Source organism: Oncorhynchus tshawytscha, linkage group LG13 (genome assembly GCF_018296145.1).
Source record: "Oncorhynchus tshawytscha isolate Ot180627B linkage group LG13, Otsh_v2.0, whole genome shotgun sequence".
NCBI lineage: Eukaryota > Metazoa > Chordata > Actinopteri > Salmoniformes > Salmonidae > Oncorhynchus > Oncorhynchus tshawytscha.
This window is the reverse complement of record NC_056441.1, coordinates 57,955,108-57,982,216: the sequence shown is the minus strand read 5'-3', so window position 1 is coordinate 57,982,216 and position 27,109 is coordinate 57,955,108. Positions and strand designations below refer to the sequence as shown.

Sequence of the window (27,109 nt, the reverse complement as noted above, 5' to 3'; positions counted from 1 at the left end):
TTTTTTAGCCCTCACGAGTGGAACGTTTTATGAATCTGTCTTCGCTCCTTAAAATCAAAGGTGTATGTTTGTGAGTATGTCTGTCTGTCAATAGGATGGGACATATTGGGCAATTTTGGAAAATTGTCTCAGCTCTGTACCTTGTGTTTCTGTAACCAGGGGAAGCACATTGCAAACAACATGTCTAAAGAAGGAAGAAAAAACACACAGAAGTTTCAGTTTGTTAGGTATGCATTGATTGGCTACGGGCTTGATACTTCCGGACACATCACCCTCTATGCCTATTGGGCTCAAAGAAAGAACAAAGTTCTTATCACTTAATGAGTTTTGGGCCCTAATGAAATAAAGGTCAACAATGTTACGGCAATGAAGAGGCCAGGCAAGCAACATCAAGCAGCATCTCTAATGAATATGAGTGTCAGTGGGCAGCCCAGAAGAACCTAGAACAGTATGGCTGTCGGTCCATTAGTTAATTTAATCAGAAAAAAAGACTTAACATGACTTGTTATTACTTTATAGCAGATACAGTTGATTTTAAGATGTATAAAAAAGTACATGTATTTTGTCAAACCACACATTTCACAAAAGGTCTTAAATAATGAGCCTTTTCACTCGTTTGTAGAATGCACATCATAAGACCAAAAGAATTGACAAATCATTTGAAATAGCTCAACGTATTTACATTTCATATACAGTCATTTTACATCATACCCAACAACTATTCTAAAATAAACTCCAAAATACAGATCCCCCTGGATGTCCTGTGATTGTCATGTCTAGGGCCAGGAGTGCCTGGAGGAAACTCGTGGCCCTAGTTGTATGACAAGTTGGCAACGGAATGCTGGAATAGGGAGGTTCATTCAGACAGAAAAGCTCTGTGGTTTGTAGGGCAGCAGGTTATAGAGCGGGGCGAAGGGAGGGGGGTTGGGGTCGGGATGGAGGGGTACTGATGGATCACTCTGGGGGAACTCCTTCCCCGCCACTGGGGCAAAGTATAAGGAGGCTCTCTGAAAGACGGAACAGAACAGAAAACACAAGCTTAGTTGGATTCAGCTAAACAGTATTGTTCCATTTGCTAATTTATAACTACACTCTACTTCTAGGTAAAGAATGGTTACAAAAATATTTTGAATTGAAACCCATGACCAGTTTGAATGGATAAGCAAATAAACGTAATAGATGCCAAATAAATAGATGCCAAATCAAACTAATCTTAATTTTAGGGAAAAAGAATATTGTTCTATTTGTAACTGCACTAAACTTGGGAATAATTACAAACAGCAGGCTTTGAACATCACCTCTTTGAGTGGACAAAGGATAAGAAAGAAAAAAAAGTTTAAAAGATTCCAAATAAAAAGATTTAGATTCCAAATGGAGGTAGGTCTAATGTTTCTCCGACAAGTTCTTGTTTTCTGGGGGTTTAATGGTTGGACAGTGTTCTTGTTGGATGCATGAACCTGGTATAATCTACCAGGGCTACTTGGTGCTTTCTGTCTTTCGAGCAGCCAGTAGTTGCAAAGCTGGGTTTTAATACAGAGGGTAAGGTAGACAGACGGTGGGCAGAGGAGGGGAGGGCAGCAGGACAATATGGGATGGTAGAGGGAGCTGAGTCCTCCCAGAACATCTGTGAGTTTCCATCCAATGTACAGTATCTCACTCCTTTCTCTCCCCTAGGGTTTTACAAGACCAATTACCAGTAACAGGACGACATGAGCTTAAGACCGAAACATAGTTGCTGTTGAAATATAGTGCATTTGGAAAGTATTCAGACCCCTTCACTTTTTCCACATTTAGTTATGTTACAGCCTTAATCTAAAATGGATCAAATAAAAAGGGCTTGTAAGTAAGCATTTCACTATAAGGTCTACACACCTGTTGTATTCGGCGCATGTGACAAATACAATTTGATCTGCAGAGAAGAATACAAGTGTGCCAAGCTTGTAGCGTCATACCAAAGATGACTCGAGGCAGTAATCAGTGCCAAAGGTGCTTCAACAAAGTACTGATTTAAAGGGTCTGAAAACTTATGTAAATGTGATTTAATTATTATTATTTTTTTATACATTTGCAAACATTTCAGAAAATCTGTTTTTGCTTTGTCCTTATGGGGTAGTGTGTGTAGATCGATGAGGGGGGCGGATTCATCCATTTTAGTATAAGGCTGTATCGTAACAAAATGTGGAAAATGTCAAGGGGTCTGAACACTTTCCAAATGCACTGTACATATTTGGCGTCCTGGAAAAACCTTGGCAGGCTCTATTTTTGGCTGGTGTTAAGGCGGAGCTAGTGTCAAACGCATGCTCTTTGGCAATTTCGCATGCTCTATTTTCCAACCCTTGCACCAGTGTTGGTATTTTACCCTTCTTATATTAACTTGCTTGCTCTGTGGCAGGAGTGGAGATATTTGAGGTGTGCCAATTTCAAGCAGTGCTACTGGTGATACTTAAGACTCACCAAAAGCTGGTCTTAGCGGTAATGCAATTGGTTAAGTCAATAGACATTCCCGTTTTTTCTTTATATTGGATATTATTATTTTTTCTGATTGGCCAGTGAGTGGCCAAGCCTCGACACACCCACAACTTGTTTACTTACCAAAACTCGAGCCCATTAGCTACTGCGCCAATCATTCTGATTGTGAAAATTAAAAAATACAATCGGACACACCCTCAAACTTATAATGCTACTGCCAGATCTACCATTGCATTAGATGTATTAAAATAGAGCCCTGTATCTCCAAAAAGGAAACTTTTCACAAACTGATTAGTTAAATATATTTTCAGATTACCATACAGTCCTGGATATTCACAAGGTGTTTGGAGTGACTTTGATTGGTCTTAAAGTCATTCAACTTTCACTGCACATTTTTGTTTCTGTTTTTTTTTTTTACACACATTGAAAGTAGTCATTCGCTTGAAAAACAAAATCTAAAAAGGTTACAAGGAGATACAAGGTTTATCCAGGATGGCAATGATTTATTTCTACAACCTCCGCTTCAGTCTTGGGCTTAATTGATCTAGTAAAATCATAGCAGAGAAATGGGTCCGATTCATTATATGGAAACAGCAAATGTGTGTCATGAGCCTTACCTGTGTGGGTAGGCAAGCAGGGTTAGGGATAGGGACACACTTTTTACAGTAAAAGTCACTTCAACACTGAAGATTCAGTGGAAGCAGCAATTATATCGTTGTGTTTTGCAATAAATAGGTTTCATGGTGTGTTTATCATGCAATTCATGTGGATGTAGTTTTTTTATGTGTTCAATATCTGTGAGAGATGTTTTCTTTGACACTTACCCAGTGGGTTTTGCTTTGATCTGTTCCAATACTAACAGGAGTGGAGGGTGTGAGCAAACAGAATTACGAGTGTGTGTGTGTGTATGTGACTGACCGGGTAGAGGTGTTGGTGTCCTTTGTTGGTGTTGTCCATCAGCAGAGGGGCAGTGGGGGAGGAAAGACATCCACCCTCTGAGAGATGAGATGACAACAGGGTCACTGAGCTGCTCCTCTGTCAAACACATACACAAAGAGAGACAAACACATTTTGGAATGTTGTGAAATGTGTTGTGATCCTCTTGTGTGTATTCTGAAATACAAACACAAACACACATTACGGGTTGTGTTGGATATCTGAAATTATGTTGTCACCTGGTCTGGCATCAGCAGTCTGCCACATGGATGAACCCCCCCCAGATTTATAGCGATGCCGTGTTATTTGGATAAGACAGGAAGGGTTGGGGATCCTGGGGTGGAAGGGGAGAGCTCAGATTTCCAAGAAACAATTATCTCTGACGTTGATGTGTGTCTTCCTGGGCTATGCCCTGCTGTGTCTCCCAGCTCTATCGTGCCACAACACAGAACATAAGCTCCTTCTTCTAATTCAATCAGGGCCGGTTAGCTGTTCTGGTTCTACTGGGGACATTTAACATAGGATGATCGCCAGAGAGATATCTTTCTTTCCTCTTAAGTGAGTCGTGACATTTCTAATCTGGATTGCCGGGAAACTAAAAGACACACTTTTGTATTCGATTTGATCATCAGAAAGGTATGAATATGTCTTTCCCAACCCCCATCCACCCCTTCAAAGCTTTGCTCGGATATGATAGCAGACAGACCTGGGTTCAAAAAAGATTGTAAATACTTGATCTGTGCTTGATTGAGCTTGCCTGGCTTAATGGACCGATAAAATAGTTCCAAAACTGTAAACCCTGCACATCTGGCACTCCAGGCAGGCTAAAAACAACACTGACAGTATTTGGACGATTTCATAGCAGAAGAACAATGATAGCAGAAGGTCTTGTAAAGTTTAACGGCTTCCCGGCCCACACCCCTACCGGCTCACACTGTTCCATCTTGACACCATATGTCCATAGGAGTCCTCCTGATACACCATCTGGGAGATTGTCTGTAATTTGATACCTCTGCTACTCTCCACAACTATCTCTTGCTGTGTTTGTCCTCAACAGAGGCTTCACCTCCACTCCTCTGGAACACGGTACACCTTGTATGGACTCACTGTACTCTACTGTATCAACACCAGTCTCATCAATAGCACTATAGGTGCAATCAAGCAACAGTTATGCAATTTGCCTCCACTCACTTAAAGGAACCGATACTCTAGATCCTTCATCACTCGAGTCAAAAGTTGTGCACTATAATAGGGAATAGGTCTTCAAACACATAAAGCACTTAAAGTGAGTTGTGTTTTCAGATCTCAGAGGTCTTCTATTGGGATAAGTCAATGTCCCAGGTCATCTCTTTTGTAGATTCATCTCGATCAAATGGAAAAGATAAGCACTCTGGGCTCCTGAGTGGCGCAGCAGTCTAAGGCACTGCCTCTCAGTGCTAGAGGCATCACTACAGACCCTGGTTAGATTCCAGGCTGTATCACAACCGGACGTGATTGGGAGTCCCATAGGACAGCACACAATTGGCCCAGGTTAAGTCGTCATTGGAAATAAGAATTTATTCTAACTGACTTGCCTAGTTAAATAAAGGTTAAATAAAATGTAAATAAATAAATGTAACTTCCAGATTTGTTGTGCTTATGTTTTCCATTCATTTGAGGTTGAGGAGGCACATACAGTGGGGCAAAAAAAGTATTTAGTCAGCCACCAATTGTGCAAGTTCTCCCACTTAAAAAGATGAGAGAGGCCTGTAATTTTCATCATAGGTACACTTCAACTATGACAGACAAAATGAGAAAGAAAAATCCAGAAATCACATTGTAGGATTTTTAATGTATTTATTTGCAAATTATGGTGGAAAATAAGTATTTGGTCAATAACAAAAGTTTACCTCAATACTTTGTCATATACCCTTTGTTGGCAATGACAGAGGTCAAACATTTTCTGTAAGTCTTCACAAGGTTTTCACACACTGTTGCTGGTATTTTGGCCCATAACTCAATGCAGATCTCCTCTAGAGCAGTGATGTTTTGGGGCTGTTGCTAGGTAACACAGACTTTCAATTCCCTCCAAAGATTTTCTATGGGGTTGAGATCTGGAGACTGGCTAGGCCACTCCAGGACCTTGAAATGCTTCTTACGAAGCCACTCCTTCGTTGCCCGGGCAGTGTGTTTGGGATCATTGTCATGCTGAAAGACCCAGCCACGTTTCATCTTCAATGCCCTTGCTGATGGAAGGAGGTTTTCACTCAAAATCTCACGATACATGGCCCCATTCATTCTTTCCTTTACACGGATCAGTCGTCCTGGTCCCTTTGCAGAAAAACAGCCCCAAAGCATGATGTTTCCACCCCCATGCTTCACAGTAGGTATGGTGTTCTTTGGATGCAACTCAGCATTCTTTGTCCTCCAAACACAACGAGTTGAGTTTTTACCAAAAAGTTATATTTTGGTTTCATCTGACCATATGACATTCTCCCAATCTTCTTCTGGATCATCCAAATGCTCTCTAGCAAACTTCAGACGGGCCTGGACATGTACTGGCTTAAGCAGGGGGACACGTCTGGCACTGCAGGATTTGAGTCCCTGGCGGGGCAGTGTGTTACTGATGGTAGCCTTTGTTACTTTGGTCCCAGCTCTCTGCAGGTCATTCACTAGGTCCCCCTGTGTGGTTCTGGGATTTTTGCTCACCGTTCTTGTGATCATTTTGATCCCACGGTGTGAGATCTTGCATGGAGCCCCAGATCGAGGGAGATTATCAGTGGTCTTGTATGTCTTCCATTTCCTAATAATTGCTCCCACAGTTGATTTCTTCAAACCAAACTGCTTACCTATTGCATATTCAGTCTTCCCAGCCTGGTGCAGGTCTACAATTTTGTTTCTGGTGTCCTTTGACAGCTCTTTGGTCTTGGCCATAGTGGAGTTTGGAGTGTGACTGTTTGAGGTTGTGGACAGGTGTCTTTTATACTGATAACAAGTTCAAACAGGTGCCATTAATACAGGTAACGAGTGGAGGACAGAGGAGCCTCTTAAAGAAGAAGTTACAGGTCTGTGAGAGCCAGAAATCTTGCTTGTTTGTAGGTGACCAAATGGGGCCATGTATTTTCCACCCTAATTTGCAAATAAATTCATTAAAAATCCTACAATGTGATTTTCTGGATATTTTTTTCTCATAGTCATAGTTGAAGTGTACCTATGATGTAAATTACAGGCCTCTCTCATCTTTTTAAGTGGGAGAACTTGCACAATTGGTGGCTGACTAAATACTTTTTTGCCCCACTGTAGCTGCATCTACACAACCTGAAAACATCTGAGAAACTTTGAATTTGGATTGTAATTTCCCTAAAATGTCCCTATAATGAATAACACAGTATACCCTTGATTCAATCCTTAGAGCTGAAGACCTGCACTGCAGCGCGATAGAAATTTAAAGGCAATGTTCCCACGTTCGCAGAGAGTGCATTTATGCATTTAACGCTTAATACAGCATGTCAGCTCAATCGAAAATGATCTTGAAATTTCAATCCCGCTACAGCTCAGACCTTCAGCGCTACGAATTGAATCAAGTCCAATATTAACCTGTGAGCCCGAGGAATGTACCCATATAAATAACACGGCAAAGTATTTCAGAACCATGGACAGCTACAGTTAGCCAGTGCAGGAGAAAGGCGCTGATGGTTCAGCTCCACTGCAGTGGAGAGCTCCACTACAGGCGGGCCGTGTCCCGCACCCAACACCGCTCATTATGAGCTGTTGCCACACACCTGTGGGCTACTGAGAAGAATGTTTGGAATGGGCAGGAGCAGGCCTGCAGGGCAAGAGAATGCCACCTGATTTTGATTAGTTTTCCCAATCCCCTTTCTCCAGGTTTAATAAAATATGGAATAAAATCTGGATATAATTTAACTGCAAGTACTGATTAAGACTCCTGATAGTACACCACAAACCTTTAAGCATTGCACAAGTACATTTGCGTGCAATTTTAGCCACAGCCTGTCTCTCTCACCTGGTCCTTGATGCTTCCCAGCACAGCAGTGGTCAGGATACCCAGGAAGAAGGCCACCAGGTTGAGGCTGGTCAGCACCCAGATCAACACATACAGGGACAGCACATCCCCGCAGCTCTGCACACCCACAAACTCATAGTAGTTGTTCATGTAGCCCCCACTACAAGACAGGACAACAGAATGTCACTAACAACAAATCCTTTAACAATATTATTATATTTATGCTATTAATATGCCATTCATAGAATAACATTAGGCTACTTTATAAAGCTATACTATTAAGCTAGTATGAAATGAGTTGGACAGGACCAGGAGTTCTCGCAGACCATTGTTTTTTATTTAACCTTTATTTTGACAGGGAAGTCATACTGAGACTAGGGTCTCTTTTTCAGATACAATATACAAAATTACAAAACATATTAAGAAAAAGACACATTCATCAACATAGAGGTCATTACTCTGAACGGACCAAGTGAGACCAGTGGCCTCGTTTATAAAAATGTTCTTCGATTTATACTTGAAGTTAGTCGTAAGATCATTTCCGACAGTGTGCTTATACGTTGGATTCATAAAACATACTGAGCATAAAAAAAACCTTGCTTACGAAGCTTCTAAGAATCCCATTTGTAACTTACACACCTGTGATCTATAAATCTCAAATTAACTTTGAATTGACGGCACCTGAACGTGCCTTACAATCAGCGATTTCCCCTTATAGAATGCTAGCACAAACGAGGGTTTAGTCAGGAATAGCCATGGACCGACAAAAAAAAGCAGACTTTTTGGAAGTCGAGATCACGGCGATGGTAGAGGAGATTGAAGACAGGCAACACGTATTATTCAGTGGACTAAATAGTGGGTTGACAAACAAAGCCAAACAGGTAGCTTGGGAGTGTGTCGCGCTGCAGTGAACGAGGTGGGGCAGCAAGACAGAACTGTGGCTGAGGTGAAAAAGAAATGCTCTGACCTTAAACCGCAAGGGATAAAAAGAATCGCCATACATAACCAGCAGGAAAATCACCTACGTCAAGTCTAGACTTGGCATAGAGATAAGATCATTTCCACGTCAAAGTAAGGTTTCATAAATAACTACTTATATGTGGTTTTCTGCACAAGTCATACTTAAGATCAAAATGGATTGTAAGTCCATTTTATAAATGAGGCCTCAGAGCATCCACATAAAGGGCACAACAAAAAACTAAAATCAGCTTTCCCCAACTCTGTGGAGACCGAAGCGGCCTCCAGTGTTATTCAAGCCTGGTTTGGTCATTTGTAAGTCTAAATTGGATTAATGATGATAGATACATAAGAAGTCTCTGCATGAGTGCTTTGTAGATAAACACATGAAAATGTTGCTCCCTCCTTACATACAAAGAGGCCCAACTAGTGCTGTTACGGTGACATATTACCGCCACACTGGCGTTCACGAGTCATGACGGCAGTCAAATTCCATGTGACCGTTTAGTCACGGTAATTAGGCTTCTCCAAGCTCTGATGCTGCAAGCAGTAAATTGTCACACAACACAATGCCACAGATGTCTACATTTTGAGGGAGCGTGCAATTGGCATGCTGACTGCAGGAATGTACGGCAGAGAGAAAGCAGAGGACTTTCTCACTGTATGGATCCTGCCTGCACATACACTATACGAGCCGGAGATTACCAACTTGGTGCTGTAGAAGCAAGCAGTAAATTGCAGAGCAGTGAGCCAAAACACCGGTCAACAAGTTAAAGAAAGACAGGTAGTAGGAGCATTCGCTTACCAACGAGCAGTGTGGTGTGAATGAGCGTGGAGTGAAGGAGCAGTGAATGATGGCTCATGAGGGCATGGGAAGTGAGAGGAGTTGGCCTGTACACCATTTGACCTGGCTAGGAAACCCTCAGCGCTAGTTTGAGCCTATTTCAGCTTAAATAGGGCAGAATCATCGTGATAGCTAATGTGTGAAGAGCATTCTGGCACAAAATGCCTTCCAAGCATCACACGGGTGGGTGGGTTCTACACATTGATGATGTGAGGGGTGAGTTACCACATATACTGTATATAAAGTTATTTTAGTTAGATGATTAAAGTTAGTTAGATTATTACCGGTTGGATCTGCGGCTTATCAGACTTGCTTTCAATGAGAAATCTGTTGGGTCGTACACAAAGCTACATGATGGATCTTTAATGTATGTGCATCTTTGACTCACTTGGCACAGTCATAAAGGTCGCAGCAGTAGCAGGTCCCACTGCGTACATTCATAGTACATGACTCCGTGAGACCCTGGCACGGCACCTGCAAGAGGAGGCAGACACTCTAATAAACAGTATTGAGTGACAGGTACAGTACAAGCAGAGATTAGTCAAAGGTGATAGACCCCTCCCTTAAAATGTATTTTCCACCTGCCAGACAGTATGTACTACACATATTTTCAGAATTGGACAGGATAGCTAACACAGTAATTCATATTGCTATGCGTGCAGTTGTACTTACAGAGGCATAGTAATTCTCATAGATGTAGCTATTTCCACTTGTGTAAAACTGGCATCTCCCTGCTTTCAGAGGACGGACATCCTGGTGTGGGACAGACAGAGAGACATGATATCGTAATGCATGAGAGAATTGAATAGACTGCAGTTGTATGGTTTAAACACAGCTGCAATGACTCCATCCAATTCCAGCACATCCCTTTTGAATAGCATTTGCCAATTAGACTCCATATCATTCTGGCATTGTAAAGTTCTCCTATAAAACAGATGATGGATGTAAAATATATATACACTAAGTGTACTAAACATTAGGAACACCTGCTCTTTCCATGACAGACTGACCAGGTGAATCCAGATGAAAGTTATGACCTCTTATTGATGTCACCTGTTAAATCCACTTCAATCAGTGTAGATGATGGGGAGGAGGCAGGTTAAAGAAGAATTTGTAAGCCTTGAGACAATTGAGACATGGATTGTGTGCCATTCAGAGAGGGAATGGGCAAGACAAAAGGGTATGGTATGGTAGTATGGTAGTATGGACGGGGTATGGTAGTAGGTTCCAGGCGCACCGGTTTGAGTCTGTCAAAAACTGCAACGCTGCTGGGTTTTTCCACTCTTGACAGTTTCCCGTGTGTATCACGACCCAAAGGACATCCAGTGATACAACTATGGGAAGCATTGGAGTCAACATGGGCCAGCATCCCTGTGGAAAGCTTTACACACCCTGTAGAGTCCATGCCCTGACGAATTGAGGCTGCTCTGAGGGCAAACGGGAGTGTAACTCAATATTAGGAAGGTGTTGCTAATGTTTTGAACACTCAGTGTATACAGTGGTGTAAAGTACTTAAGTAAAAATACTTTAAAGTACTACTTAAGTAGTTTTTGTGGGTATCTGTACCTTACTATTTATATTTTTGACAACTTTGACTTTTACTTCACAACATTCCTAAAGAAAATAATGTACTTTTTACTCCATTCATTTTCCATGACACCCAAAAGTACTCGTTACATTTTGAATGCTCATCCCTACTGCCTCTGATCTGGACACTAAACCCAAATGCATAATTTGGCTGGCTATCCGTACATTTTAAAAACAAGAAAATGGTACCGTCTGCTTGGATTAATATAAAGAATTTCAAATAATTTATACTTTTACTTTTGATACTTAAGCATATTTTAGCAATTACATTTACTTTTGATACTAAAGTATATTTAGAACCAAATACTTTTAGACTTTTATTGAAGTAGTATTTTACCGGGTGACTTTCACTTTTACCTGAGTAACTTTCTAATAAGGTATCCATAATTTTACTCAAATATGACAATTGGGTATTTTTTCCCACCACTGAGTATATACACTTGACTTGTTCCAATGTAGTGTCCAACTTGTTGATATACTTATCTACAGTATGTGTTGAACAGCGTAGTAGATAACTACTATCTGTTTACAATGCCTGAGCAAAACCTGCAAAATTCACAACATATACTGTATATATATTTTACATCCATCTTCTGGTTCCAGTCAACTCTGTTATTGACATTTGTAAGTACCGAATGCATACATATGAAGGATGTTTATTTGATCACCCAGTTGCAGAAGAACCTTCGTGAAAGCAGTAAATGTAAAACTTTTAGTGCAATTTCCACTTTTAAATTTCAGACTTAATTTTCTCTTATGAAAAATGTATCAACCCCCACAACAATGTTGATGAATTCTAATCCACATAATAATTTACATTTCCTTTTGCTGCAGGATTACCTTCGTGCTGTAGCAAATATGCTCAAATTAAGATCCTGCATCTGTACAGTGCATTGGAATGTTTCTGTGACAAAAGCTAGCATATTATGTTACGTCTAGTCTATGAGACCAGGCTGCTATACCCAAAGACTTACTTCTGTCTGCTTTGGCTATATTCACTCTTGCTCACAGTTTAGAGAAAAACAGAAGAAATGCAGAATTTACATAATTAAACATTGCATAAGAAAACCCTCACTTAGACACATAATGCATGGCATATTGACAAACCTTGTTCATTTGGAGGTGTTATTGGTGCTTTGAATTTTACAATACAATCTCTGTTTCTTTAAATGTTTTCAATAGGATTTTGATAGAGGCAAACAGTCCTAGCTGAAGCTTTGGGATCAATGGTCTAATAAAATAACTTGCTTGCTGGGTTTCCCAGCCCTCCTTCCACTACATACAGATGCCCTAGACGGACGGACGGACGTAGGCACAATTCTGGACCATGGGTCATTTGCATCTTGGCATTTCCCTCGAAATGTACACATTAAGATTATATTGCAATGTCATTGTGTCCCAGAAGACCCATGTATTGATCCACTTTGAAATGTAAATGTGTTTAAAGTTTATTGCAAGTATTAAAGCTATATTGTGCTATGAATGGCAAACGGAACATTCGATCTTGTGTGACATTTTCGGTTGGGTAGACACATTGAAATGGGAGAGGACGCTCTCTCATGACCACACTCATCTACAGGGAGTGAGACTCAATCCAAACTGCTTTCAACATTACAGGCAGGGTGGGTCAATCTCCATCCACACACGATGGAACACTCATGCATGAACACTAATATTACAGCTATTCTCACAAACACTCTCATGCACGACATCAAGATCAGAGGCTGGGGGAAGAGAAACTGAGATCAAGCCCTACTACAGACTGAATAAATGAGAAATAAATGAGTTTTCCCCCCTAAGATTGCTATTTTCACACTGAATGAGAAATAAAGAACATGCATATTTAGTCTAAGTTTATGTTGTGTATTCCATGTTAGCTGACGGCATATGCCGGAGCTATCGCATTTCTCCGGACATTCGAGTAGCATTTTTTTGAACATGGCATCATTGTAAACAGAGATTTATGGATATATATAGCATATTATTGAAAAAAACATAAATGTACTGTGTAACATGTTATATTACTGTCATCTGATGAAGATTTCAAAAGGTTAGTGAAATTATTTTTCTTTTAATCCTGCGTTTGGTGATTGCATATTTTGTTCAATTTGGCTATGGAAATTAGCTTGGTCTTCGGTGTGTCTTCGGTGGTGGTTTGACATAAATATGTGCTATGTTTTCGCCGTAAAACATTTTAGAAATCTGACTTGCTGGCTAGATAAACAAGTTGTTTATCTTTCATTTGAGCTATTGGACTTGTTAATGTGTGGAGGTTAAATATTTTTAAGAATATTTTTTGCGTTCCATGCGCCACATTCCAGCTGACGGTGGGAGGGCTGGTTCCCAATTGGGACTCAAGATCCTTAACACGTAATTAAGTAAGATTTTCATTTACGGTCACAATTGTCTCAACCCCCCTGTGATCTGTTGAGTTGAAAGACACACGTGGAGCAGCAACGTGACTCACCACGTTGAAAACGATGAAGACGCCATCCACCACCAGACACAGGAAGGAGGCAATGATCCCGAAGCTGAGGAAAACAATGGCCGCCACAAGCTGGAGAGAAAGGAAATAAGACGTTATTAGAAAAGATTGAAACATACATACATGACTGAGCACATGCTAGTTGGACTAATGTTCAACAACAAAACTAGGAAGACAGTACACTGTATATATTCTCCCAAGTGGGTTGTAGCAATCCCACTGGGCACCAACATCACGTCATCGTTTATTCCACGTTGGTTCAAGGTCATTTACATGAAATGGCGTGGAAACAACGTTGATCCAACCAGCGTGTGCCCAGAAGACCAAATTATTGTTACAATAAACACACTTGGGAGCCTATATTGATTTAAGACATTATGTCAGACAAAGTGCAAACAGCTGTGTCAAAGCAAACTTTCACTCAACTCAAGTGAAAAGAGAGAGACGCAGGTTGAACAGTATGATGATGATGATTAAAAGATGATTAAAAGAGAAACACAGTATGAAGGAACACAGAGAAACACATGTAAAAAGCACAACAACTGTTTATGGTCAAAAGCATGTTATGTGCCCAGTGCCATTTAACCCAAGCTCTGTTGAGTAAAAACAGACTTCCTTTTTTAACGTAATAGTATTTACTTGCAACCCATGACTGGTTTCTGTCTTGTCTGACAGTTCAGCTACCCTATCCTAACATCTAACTTGAGATCAGTTATGAGGAATACAGTATAAGCAATCATATTCCATGGTCGAGGAACATTTTTCATCTTAATCCAAGTTGCTGGTACAAGAGTCTACTTAATTAAACAACAAATCCACTCAGATCCACTCAGGAGATTCACTCTTGGTCATCTCTGGTCATCTTGGTCATCTCTGATCATCTCACATGGGCCCTAAAAGTTGTCTGGCTGTGAAATGATGTCCAAAATAGCTGAGTAGATTCAACAAAATGTCACCCAGTGTTAACACAATATCTACACTGAGACAGAGAGAGAGAGTGAGAGAAAGAGAGAGAGAAAGAGAGAGAGAAAGAGAGAGAGAGAGAGAGAAAGAGATAGAAAGAGAAAGAGAGAGAGAGAGAGAGAGAGAGAGAGAGAGAGAGAGAGAGAGAGAGAGAGAGAGAGAGAGAGAGAGAGAGAGAGAGAGAGAGAGAGAGAGAGAGAGAGAGAAAGAGAAAGAGATAGAAAGAGAGAGAGAGAAAGAGAAAGAGAGAGAAAGAGAGAGAGAGAGAGAGAAAGAAAGAAAGAAAGAAAGAAAGAAAGAAAGAAAGAAAGAAAGAAAGAGAAAAAAGAGAGAAAAAGAGAAAGAGAGAGAGAGAGAGAGAGAGAGAGAGAGAAAGAGATAGAAAGAGAGAGAGAGAGAGAGAGAGAGAGAGAGAGAGAGAGAGAGAGAGAGAGAGAGAGAGAGAGAGAGAGAGAGAAAGAAAGAAAGAAAGAAAGAAAGAAAGAGAGAGAGAGAGAGAGAGAGAGAGAGAGAGAGAGAGAGAGAGAGAGAGAGAAAGAGAAAGAGAAGAGAGAGAGAGATAGAAAGAGAAAGAGAGAGAGAGAGAGAGAGAGAGAGAAAGAGAAAGAGAGAGAGAGAGAGAGAAAGAGAGAGAGAGAAAGAAAGAAAGAGAGAGAGAGAGAGAGAGAGAAAGAAAGAAAGAAAGAAAGAAAGAAAGAGAGAGAGAGAGAGAAGAGAGAGAAGAGAGAGAAAGAGGATATGAAGGAGCTGTGGCCGCCAGCAGACAAAAATAAACAGATGCAGGAAGATTTGTGGACCTACGGGAAGCTTGGTCTGGGATGTGTTCATTACCCACTCCACTCAATGTTGTTTCCAAGTCATTTAAAAAAAAAATCTATCTGATGAAGTTGGATCAATGTGGAAAACTGATTTGATTGTAAAAAGTCATCAACGTCAGGGAGTTTCATATTTTTTTCACCCAACTTTTAACTTAAATCCAATGACATGGTGGGGGGAAAAATTACTTTGCAATCACGTTAATTGACATCTCAACCAAATATAAATCAAAACTAGACGTTGAAATTATATTTGTGCCCAGTGGGTAGGCAGCAAATTGAAGAAAACTGCCTGAAATTGGAAGGAACTACAGTACATTGACTTGCCTTCAGGAAGTATACATACCCCTTGACGTATTACATATTTTGTTGCGTTACAGACTGAATTCAAAATGGATGAAATAAATAAAAAAATCACCCATCTACACATAATACCCCTTAATGACAAAGCAAAAACATGTTTTTATAAATCTTTGCAAATGTATTGAAAATAAAATACAGAAATATCTAATACTTTGTAGAAGCACCTTTGGCAGCAATTACTGATGTGAGTCTTTCTGGGTAAGTCTCTAAGAGCTTTCCACGGCTGGATTGTGCACTATTTGCCCATTATTATTTTCAACATTATTCAAGCTCTGTCAAATTGGTTGTTGGTCATTGCTAGACAAACAATTTTGTCCTGCTGAAAGGTATCTCCCAGTGTCTGGTTGAAAGCAGACTAAACCAGGATTCCCTCTAGTATTTTGCCTGTGCTTATCTCCATTCCAATAAATAAAAATATCCTGGAAAAACTCACATCCTTAACGATTACAAGCATACCTATAACCAATGTTCCCTCAAAAAAAATGTGGGCACTGAGCAAACGTCAGGTCTGCTGAGCGCAAACGTGAACGTTTTGAAAATTTTGTGCAACTTCTGCCGTGCATTTACTGTGAACACTGAAGCTGTACCCGCTTTAAGTTACAGTTATAACAGTGGCCAAATAGGCAAATGTGGCTATTTGATCATAATGAAGGCCTATCAAATGGAGAAAATGCATCCCATAACATTTTAACATCATTCATTCCATGAGACTTTTGAAAACAATATATATTAACCTGTCTATCCACTTGTACTTCAGACAAGATGGTGACTGAAAATGTTATTGTTTGAGGCAAAAAAACACTTTACAAAATGAAATGCATTATTATTCCCATACCATTATTACAGAGAATAAGATAAATGATGCTACCCTTTGCCTATTGGCTACTTAGCTTATTCAAGCCTGTCTCAAAATACAACACTGCCTATTACAGACTACAACGGAAAGCACAGCCGAGAGCTGCCCAGTGACACAAGCCTACCAGACGAGCTAAATAACTTCTATGCTCGCTTCGAAGCAAGTAACACTGAAACATGCATGGGAGCATCAGCTGTTACGGACAACTGTGTCCTCACGCTCTCTCCAGCCGATGTGAGTAAGACCTTTAAACAGGTCAACATTCACAAGGCCTCAGGTCCAGACGGATTACCAGGACGGGTACTCCGAGCATGTGCTGACTAACTGGCAAGTGTCTTCACTGACATTTTCAATCTCACCCTGTCTGAGTCTATAATACCAACATGTTTCAAGCAGACCACCATATAGTCCCTGTGCCCAAGAACACTAAGGTAACCTGCCTAAATGACTACCGACCGTAGCACTCACATCTGTAGCAATTAAATGCTTTGAAAGGCTGGTCATGGCTCATATCAATACCATTATCCCAGAAACCCCAGACTCACTCCAATTTACATACCGCACCAACAGATCCACAGATGATGCTATCTTTATTGCACTCCACACTGCCCTTTCACACCTGGACCAAAATTAACACCTATGTGAGAATGCTGTTCATTGACTACAGCTCAGCATTCAACGCCATAGTTCCCTCAAAGCTCATCACTAAGCTAAGGACCCTGGGACTAAACACCTCCCTCTGCAAATGGATCCTGGACTTCCTGATGGGCCACCCCAGGTGGTAAGGGTAGGTAACAACACATCCTCCACACTTATCCTCAACACGAGGGCCCCTCAGGGCATCATCATTAAGTTTGCTGATTATCAGTGGTAGGCCTGATCACTGACAACGATGTGACAGCCTATAGGGAGGTCAGAGACCTGACTGTGTGGTGCAAGTACAACAACCTCTGCCTCAACGTGATCAAGACAAAGGAGATGATTGTGGACTACAGGAAAAGTAGGACCGAGCACGCCCCCATTCTCATCGACGCGGCTACAGTGGAGCAGGTTGAGAGCTTCAAGTTCCTTGGTGTCCACATCACCAACAAACTAACATTGTCCAAGCACACCAAGACAGTCGTGAAGAGGGCACGACGAAACCTATTCCCCCTCAGGAGACTGAAAAGATTTGGCATGGGTCCTCAGATTCTCAAAAGATTTCACAGCTGCACCATCGAGAGCATCCTGACGGGTTGCATCACTGCCTGGTATGGCAACTGCTCGGCCTCCGACCGCAAGGCACTACAGAGGGTAGTGCGAACGACCCAGCACATCACCGGGGCCAAGCTTCCTGCCATCCAGGACCTCTATACCAGGCGGTGTCAAAGGAAGGCCCTAAAAATTGTCAAAGACTCCAGCCACCCTAGTCATAGACTGTTCTCTCTGCTACCGCACGTCAAGCAGCACTGGAGCGCCAAGTCTAGGTCCAAGAGGCTTCCAAACAGCCTCTACCCCCAAGTCATAAGTCTCCTGAATAGCTAATCAAATGGCTATCTAGACTAAGGACCCTTAGTCCCCCCCCCCTACGCTGCTGCTACTTTCTGTTATTATCTATGCATAGTCACTTTAATAACTCTACCTACATGTACATATTACCTCGACACTGGTGCCCCCGCACATTGACTCTGTACCGGTACCCCTGTATATAGCCCCGCTTTAATTATTTGTTATTAACTGCATTGTTGGTTAAGGGCATGTAAGTAAGCATTTCACTGTAAGGTCTAAACCTGTTGTATTCGGCGCAAGTGACAAATAAAATGTGATTTTATTAGATTTTTAGAAAGAAAGAAAAAAGCTCTTGACCTGACTTGCTGTTCAAAGATGTATAGAAATGCACACATATTGTATTCTTGTAGGAAGCAACCACTCCCCCATTACTGACTAGAAATTTGCTATAACAGGGCTAATAACTCACTTACTAGCAAAGAATATGAACAAATGTACACACCTGGCTGGCTACATGCAGCTCTAAGAAGCGCATCTACTCATGCTGTAAACACAGACCAGTTCAAAGTGACTGACACAGATCCATATATGGCAATGGTGTATTTGCATATAGGGATTCTGCAGCTCTGATTGATTATGGCGCACCGGTCTGTGTAGAGTATGGGCCTGAGTCGTGCCTGTCAATGCAATCGAATCCTACTCCAATGCGTTCTGCCTACACAAGAATCTCTTGCATAGTTTGCTTTGTTTCAGTATGTTGCATTGAAAGCGGCTAATATTGCGTTCATTTCGTTCACCATTCGCACAGTAGAGGGGAACGTTGATAATGTTAACTAAAGGGGGAAACTAGAAAGTTGAGTGAAGTTCAATCTCGTGCTTCTCTGCGCAGGCTGATTTTTATTTTGCACGGCAGTCCTGGGGGAGCTGCACGCCTGCACACATGCGCAGCTTAGAGGGAACATTGCCCATAACATGGTGCAGCCACCACTATGTTTGAAAATATGTAAATTGATACTCAGTATCATGTTGTATTGGATTTGCCCCAAACATAACACTTTGTATGCAAGACAAAATGTGAATTGCTTTGCCACATTTTTTGCAGTATTACTTTAGTGACTTATTCAGTTTGGGAATATTTTTTATTCTGTACAGGCTTCCTTCTTTTCACTTTGTCAATTAGGTTAGTATTGTGGAGTAACTACAATGCTGTTGATCCATCCTCAGTTTTCTCCTATCACAGCCATTAAACTCTGCAACTATTTTAAAGTCACCATTGGACTGGCAACTGAGTTAGGAAGGACGCCTATATCTTTTCAGTGACTGGGTGTATTGATACACCATCCAAAGTGAAATTAATAACTTCACCATGCACAAAGGGATATACAATGTCTGCTTATTTCTTTAACCAATATGTGCCCTTTTTTTGCGAGCCATTGGAAAACCTCCCTGGTCTTTGTGGTTGAATCTGTGTTTGAAATTCAGTACTCGACCGAGGGACCTTACAGATAATTGTAAGTGTGGATACAGATGAGGTAGTCATTCAAAAATCATGTTAAACACTATTACAGCACACAGTTTGAGTCCATGCAACATATTATGTGACATGTTGAGCAAATTCTTACTCCTGAACTTATTTAGGTCCAGCTTTTAATGTTTTATTAATGTGTGAAAATGGCTAAAAAGATCATTCCACTTTGACATTATGTGGTATTGTGTCTCAATTTAATCCATTTTAAATTCAGGATGATACACAACAAAATGTGGAAAAGGTCAAGGGGTGTAAATACTTTCTGAAGGCACTGAATATACACTGAGTGTACAAATGATTAAGAACATCTTCCTAATATTGCCCTCAGAACAGCCTCAATTCGTCTGGGCATGGTCCACAAGGTGTTGAAAGCGTTCCACAGGGATGCTGGCCCTAGTTGACTCCAACGCTTCCCACAGTTGTGTCAAGTTGGCTGGATGTCCTTTGGGTGGTGGAACATTCTTGATACACACAGGAAACAGTTGAACATGAAAAACCCAGTTGTGTTGCAGTTCTTGACAAACTCAAACTGGTGCGCCTGGCACCTACTACCATACCCCGTTCAAAGGCACTTACATCTTTTGTCTTAACCATTCCCTTTCTGAATGGCACACAATCCATATCTCAATTGTATCAAGGCATACAAACCTTTCTTTAACTTGTCTCCTCCTCTTCATCTACACTGACGGAAGTGGATTTGACAGATGACATGTATAAGAGCTCATAACGTTCACCAGGATTCACATGTTCAGTCTATGTAATTGAAAGAACAGGTGTTCCTCATGTTTTGTACACTTAGTGTGTATATGTATAAAAGTTATTTTTTTCCCCCTCTTTTGTTAATGAATATTACTAACAGAAACCGATTAAATGATTTTGGCCAAGGGATCAGTGGAATAAGTTTAAAGGGTGTAGTAAAATACAATGTAATATTATGAATCTATCATGTATGGTATTAACACTGGGCAACATGGACCTGGGAGACACACTGGGATATTTGTGAAAAATACACTTGGAAAAGTTTTCTCTCTGCCTCATTTGTAAAATTGCAGGAAATTAGCTTGAAAACTGCAATTCCAAGAGGCGAACCTTTAAAATGTTCCTTCCCAGGGCCTGAAACTTGGTTAGTCCGGCCATGCACGGCCGAATTCATTGTAAAACTCCTATTTTCTTTTTCTCACTTGAGTTGTGTTCTGATTATGAGGGGGTCCCCGATTAATTTGCCATTACAATAGGTGTCCCCAGTCCCAAAAGTTTGAGAACCCCTGCCCTAATAAACACTACCCTAGCCTCAGAGACCACTCGTAGCAGAAATATTTAGCCATGGGCTAACCTCTGCACTTCGTCAATGGTCTGTGATCTCTGATGGGAGATGAGCCTAAGTCAGTAAGTAAGTAGCCTAAACTAAACCAGGGTGGTTTACCAATTCTTTCTTTGGCCGCCTCTCCTTCCAGTTCTCTGCTGCCAATGACTGGAACGAACTACAAAAATCTCTGAAACTGGAAACACTTATCTCCCTCACTAGCTTTAAGCACCAACTGTCAGAGCAGCTCACAGATTACTGCACCTGTACATAGCCCACCTATAATTTAGCCCAAACAACTACCTCTTTCCCTACTGTATTTAATGTATTTATTTATTTTGCTCCTTTGCACCCCATTATTTGTATTTCTACTTTGCACATTCTTCCATTGCAAATCTACCATTCCAGTGTTTTGCTTGCTATATTGTATTTACTTTGCCACCATGGCCTTTTTTTGCCTTTACCTCCCTTATCTCACCTCTTTTGCTCACATCGTATATAGACTTGTTTATACTGTATTATTGACTGTATGTTTGTTTTACTCCATGTGTAACTCTGTGTCGTTGTATGTGTCGACTGCTTTGCTTTGTCTTGGCCAGGTCGCAATTGTAAATGAGAACTTGTTCTCAACTTGCCTACCTGGTTAAATAAAGGTGAAATAAATCAAATAAAATAAATAAAAGGACTGGAGCCCTGGTAGCCATTCTGGCCAATAAGCTAGTACGTGACAGCCACTGAGGTAATGTCGAGTATATGAAAATATCAGTTTAACAGATAGCTGGACGTGTCTATCTTGGACATGACTACAGACATGATTAGAATTAGACAAAATAACAGTTGCCTGTTATACTGAACAAAAATATAAACGCAACATGGAAAAATGTCATTGATTTTACTGAAATTAATTCATTAGGTCTTAATCTATGGATTTCACATTAATGGGAATACAGCTAAGCATCTGTTGGCCATAGATAGCTTTTGTTTTTAAATGGGCCTCACAATGGGCCTCAGGATCTTGTCACGGTATTTCTGTGCATTCAAATTGCCATTGATAAAATGCAATTGTGTTCGTTGTCCATAGCTTATGCCTGTCCATACCATAACCCCACTGCCACCATGGGGCACTCTGTTCACAAAGTTGACATCGGCTAACTGCTCGTCCACACAACAACATACACGTAGTCTGCGGTTGTGAGGCTAGTTGGACGTACTGACAAATTCTATAAAACGACGTTGGAGGCAGCTTCTGGTAGAGAAATTAACATTAAATTCTCTGGCAACAGCTCTGGTGGATATTCCTGGAGTCATCACGCCAATTGCACGCTCCCTCAAAACTTGAGACATCTGTGGCATTGTGTTGTGTGACAAAACTGCCCATTTTCGAGTGGCCATTTATGGTCCTCAGCACAAGGTGCACCTGTGTAATTATCATACTGTTTAATCAGATTCCTGATATGCCACACCCGTCAGGGTGTTTTTGGTGATTATGGAACATTTCTGAGATCTTTTATTTCAGCTCATGAAACATAGGACCAACACTTCACATGTTGCGATTATATTTTTGTTCAGTGTAATAATAACTGACAGACCACACTCTCTATCTCCCCCTATCCCCCCCACCCCATCTCTGTTTACCTACATTGAAGTATCGTTAAAAAGGCTTCTTTAACATTTATTATGATTTTAATTTGTATTTCTTATAAGATTCCAAGAACCGTAACAAGACACAGAAATGAGCAGGTGAGAATAATTAGCATCAGACTGCTTTACTTCATTTTACAAGCTCACTAAAGTTTACAGTTTTTCTAAATTCCAAGAAAACTGTGGTAAAATGTATTGATAACAGAACAACAGCTAACAAATACCCATCTGGAATCATTTTAAAGAATCATTAATTAACTATTGTTTGTTTGTTTGTTTTTGTTTTTGTGTGTGTGTGTGTGTGTGTGTGTGTGCACTGCAGGCATTGACATCCTTTCCAAGCCAGACACATTTACTCCTCTATGCTGGGGTCCCCTCACTCTCTCCATCTCCCTGTCTTACCTTGACCTAACAAGTTGCTTTCTGTTTATACATTCAGTATCTCTCTCCATTTTCACAATGTTTTCCTCTGCTGGATAAAATTAGATGGGATGGTATGGAGAAGCCCCACACATACACATCAATCAATATCCTTATCCACTATACATGCATGCACACACACACACACACACACACACCACACACACACTACTCTGTCCATCTTCTCTAACTTGTTAATGACTAGTCCTGCTGTGTGAGGTGGAGAGTCAACCCAACCGAACAGAGTACCATGGGATGTGGTTTGGACTGGAAAGACAGAGTTGGTCGTGTTGAGTCTGTTGACTTGAGCTGGTTGAAGATCAGGTTCTTTAATTTTGTATTATATTGATTGGTGTGTAAAAGAATGGAATGCTCAACCCTGAATTCTACCTTATAAACAGTGTTTGGTTGCAGCGATTATAAGGGCATATGTTTCACTTCAAATAACAACTGGCTGCAATGATTTCAATATTTCTAGAAATAGATCTTTCAAGACTATTATCCAATGAGTTTTAGGGTTTTTCCTTTTATATTTTACAGGCCAGACCATATTTCTGGCTTTTACACAAAACAGAGGTTGTGGCTGTGGCTTGGATACCACACCAATCGCTATTCTTAATCATCCCCACTCTCTATGACAGATTTAAAAAAGACAATTAACTGAAAGATGCAATATGGAAATACTTTGAAACCAAAACTCAACCCCAAGTAATCTCTTTTAAAACAACTAATTTGGTCATTAGCCCTGTAAATGTGCATTAATTCATAACAAAGGGTCCACTATCTGCTAAATCAGGTGTTATAGTGTTGGGATGGGAAGAAAAGCCTGCACACAGCCTGCAGTTACCCAAATCAATCTCTGCTGTGCATGGATGCAATTATAACCAAGAGGATGAAAGAGAGAGATGGATCAGGCAAGAACATTATGGGATGAGCAGAGGAAGAGAGAGACCATTCAGGAGGAAGGATAGTACAAATGTGAAAAATGAGTGAGAAGTAGTAGAAAGGTACCAGCTGTTTTCGATTTTCCTCCAGGCAGAGTCCAAGAACACCCAGGAAGGATCCAAACGCCAACTGCAGAGATCAAATAGAACAGCCACTGTTAGAGAGATGCCAGCGGTTGGCTTTTATTGTAGAGAACTTTATGCACTATTAAAAGCCATGCAAAGTCAAGAGATAAATAACAACTCTGTTCACTGATGTTATTGTTATGCAAAGATTATCCCCTGGTGGACTACTACTACTACAGAATTGGAAGTGTTAATGAACTGTGCAGTTGAATCACTAATGTACCCACAAATCAGAATTAAGTTGCGGTGATCCAGCAGAAGAAATGCCAAGGTTTAAAACATGGACATAATAGAAAATGCACCTGTTAACAACATGGCTGTGGTGCCGTAGAACTCTCGGAAAGGAATGGGATGTGTTGGATAACGAGTAGCAGTAGTTCTGGTGTTTGGGTTTTTCGTCACTGGTTATTTGGACAAATGGCAATTTCGCAGTTGTTAGCATATTTTGAATTTCCGAAGGGAAGGGGACGTATTCGGGCCGTAACTTGCAAAGAGAGAAGGTGGAGCTCCTCGTTCTAGCATCTCTTGATCCAATCTCTTAACACATATGGACCCACAACTTAATCGAGCAGCTGACCAATTACATAAAACTTTAGTTCTGGGTTAAACGAGATTATACACTTGGAAATGATCTGTCTTTAAATGTATATAACATCTACTGGAAATATTTACTGGCTGTGATGCAAATAACAGCTGAAATATATGTTGTTTGTCTGTCATGTGCTATAAGATCAGGGTTTGTTCTCACGACATTTATGAGACTTTAATTGTCATAATTTGGAAGACATCTTGTTTTGTGGAAAACGACTCACAAACCACAGTTTCCCCATCCGTCAATAATTTCTGGAGACTTGCCTTCTTGGCATTGCAACTTCTTTATTTTCTTAAGGTCTGTGTTGTTTTTTATGACAAAAAGAGAGAACATTTGTGAAAATGTGTTTGTTGTTATTAATAGTTCATTTATATGTATAGTGAGTAATTTTCAACAAAATGGCAGATGAACATAAGTATGATGATGATGATAATGATGAAGATGTACTTACAATGACTCCAGAGGTGTATCCGGTGATGCTGAGGCTCTCTGTGCGAGTGGTGGTGTAGATCCCCAGAATGACCAGGACCAGGGACAGACAGAGCATGCCCAGTACCAGCCATATCGCCATCCTGTTCCTCCTCTTCATCAGTTCTGAACCCACAGATGCATAATCAGTCACAATACCATTTCACTGTACAATATATCCAGGTGAGTTAAAGAAGGGTTAACACTTGGGGTCCTAGGAGGATAACCAGAAGGGGCCCACTAAGATTTGTCCTCAGTATCCACGTTGGCCCCACATGTGATTGCCATGTTGGGTTTTATGTGGGCTCATATTTGGCTTCATACCCACGTGTGGAGCCAACCTGGAACCTGAGGAAAAAACGTTTTGGGTCCCTGTTGGGTTTTACTCATGGGGCCTGAGGAAAAGCCGTTCACTAACCCATTTGGGCCCCACATGGAAATGTTGGATGGGACCATTTATGATAAAAACAAAATAAAAAGTTACATGTTTTACTGAGAATCTAGCACAGAGAGGGAGCAGATATGGTCCAGTCCATGATTTACTATTTTCAAAATAATATAGATTATTAATATGATAACTCCACATCTGTAAAACAGCTCTACCAAGTCTGCAAATGGATAATTAGCCAGTATAATAACCACAATTGGCTGAATTCTAATTTGCGATCAGTGCATGTAAAAATCTAACGAAATCAATACTTGAGTTACACGTCAGTAAGTCTCCTTTCTATTGGCAGGTCTCAAATTACAACAATGTACATCTTAAAAATGAAAGGTAAAACCTGCAAATAGATGTCATATTTTCTTTATTTGATTAATGATTAGGCAAAGCTGCTTTGGGGATTATAGGCTAGGTCAAAATTCTGCACACATAATGTTTTTAAATAAGCATATAACTTACATAGTTTTCATGTACACAGACAAAAATTACTTGCATTTTCCTTCACCAAAACGAAATCCTTTCAACTAAGCTATTTAATTGTTGCTGTCATAATTTACAAAGCGTAATATGGCAAAAAATAATAATAATCTAAATCGTCGGCCTAATTCAAGTACAGTAGTTTACACTAATTCGCAGTATAGCCTACCTGCTTGACTGAGAGCGGGCTTCTCCCGATCCGCTGCGTCCCGAATGGCTCCGGTTGTCATGCTCCCCAAACGGATGCTCCACGGAGTAGTATAATATCCACAATATCCCTGAGTGAGCCAATGCGCTACGTCTACTGTGCTGATATCAGAATACCTCCGCACGGTCTGTTGAGCATGGAGCTCTTCAAATGTTTTATAAGAACACTGCGCCACGGTTGGCCAACGTGTTACCAAATATGCACGCGTAAAATCCCGCTCCTAGTAGGCTACAGCTGCGATGATGCGCTGCTCACTTGTTACAAAAGGACTAGGCTAATAATGGGCGTTTTCTTCTTATGGCATTGAATCTTACTGTGAATGCTTTTATGGTTTATTCAATTGTCCGGTTAAAAAAACAAACGCTAATCTTCTGAGAAATTGCATGGGCTATTTTTTACACTCCTACATTACTATACCTTGAGATGTTTGAACTCAAATTAAGATGAACCTACATGTGTTTTAGATTCAACATCATGTATCTATTAGTCGTGGACGTTTCTTAGTTTTTTGGTATTTTAATTATGAATGGAATGTGGCCCACTCGCTCTCCGACTTTCCTCTGTGGTTCTGCTTAAAGCCTAGATCATTATTATTGTATATGTACTCGTCTGTTACATTATTCTGTATGAATCTTTCTGAAAAATCACTGTCTTGGAGATGATATGATAATGTACAATTTAAGCACACGGGAAAGGTGAAAGTTGTCATATAAATCTAGATGGATGAGATTGCATGGACAGAAACTAGATTTAGACATGAGTACCGCTGATTTCCCTTGTTTGGGAGAAACACTCATAATTTTCAGAGTAATACAACGCAATAATGTGGACCATTAAACATCATTATTAAATATGTTCAGCTAAGCTGCAGTTCATGTCAACATGCATACATTTTTTCTCCATGCATTTGTAATTTTGAATGGGAAAAACTCTAGGCCCAATTGGTACAGCCTCCTGGCCATGCTGGGTCATGTAATGTATGTAATATCTTATGCAATACCTAGATGTGCACAATGTTACATTTTTCAGTACATCTAAAGGATGTCATTTTCACTTGATGGGTGATTAGGGTTGCAAAACTACCAGTAATTTACCAAAGTTACCAGCATTTTCAGACACTTTGATAATTAACAGGTAATCTGTGGCAATCTATGGTAATTTTGGACTTTTATACTTGAATAACTAATATTTTCA

General features: G+C 40.5%; 1 protein-coding gene across 1 annotated transcript; it reads right to left on the bottom strand.

Moving 5' to 3' along the window:
- Positions 1 to 455: 455 nt before the first annotated feature.
- On the bottom strand, positions 456 to 26,154 carry LOC112265314 (transmembrane protein 255B-like). Its single transcript, XM_024442483.2, has 9 exons — positions 25,877 to 26,154; positions 24,772 to 24,914; positions 23,670 to 23,732; positions 13,264 to 13,353; positions 9,882 to 9,962; positions 9,598 to 9,683; positions 7,409 to 7,568; positions 3,388 to 3,504; positions 456 to 1,007 (listed from the first exon to the last, which is right to left on the bottom strand). Exons 1-9 carry the CDS (start codon positions 25,935 to 25,937, stop codon positions 861 to 863), a joined length of 948 nt encoding a protein of 315 aa, XP_024298251.1. The 5' UTR covers positions 25,938 to 26,154; the 3' UTR covers positions 456 to 860.
- Between the last annotated feature and the right edge of the window lie 955 nt (positions 26,155 to 27,109).

Excerpts from the sequence above, each read along its gene's own strand:
- LOC112265314 (XM_024442483.2), bottom strand. The coding sequence starts at position 25,937 with ATGACAACCGGAGCCATTCGGGACGCAGCGGATCGGGAGAAGCCCGCT. Across the intron at positions 23,733-24,771 it reads GATACACCTCTGGAGTCATT|TTGGCGTTTGGATCCTTCCT; the intron begins GTAAGTACATCT and ends TGATCTCTGCAG. Across the intron at positions 13,354-23,669 it reads AGGAAAATCGAAAACAGCTG|CTTGTGGCGGCCATTGTTTT; the intron begins GTACCTTTCTAC and ends CTTTCTCTCCAG.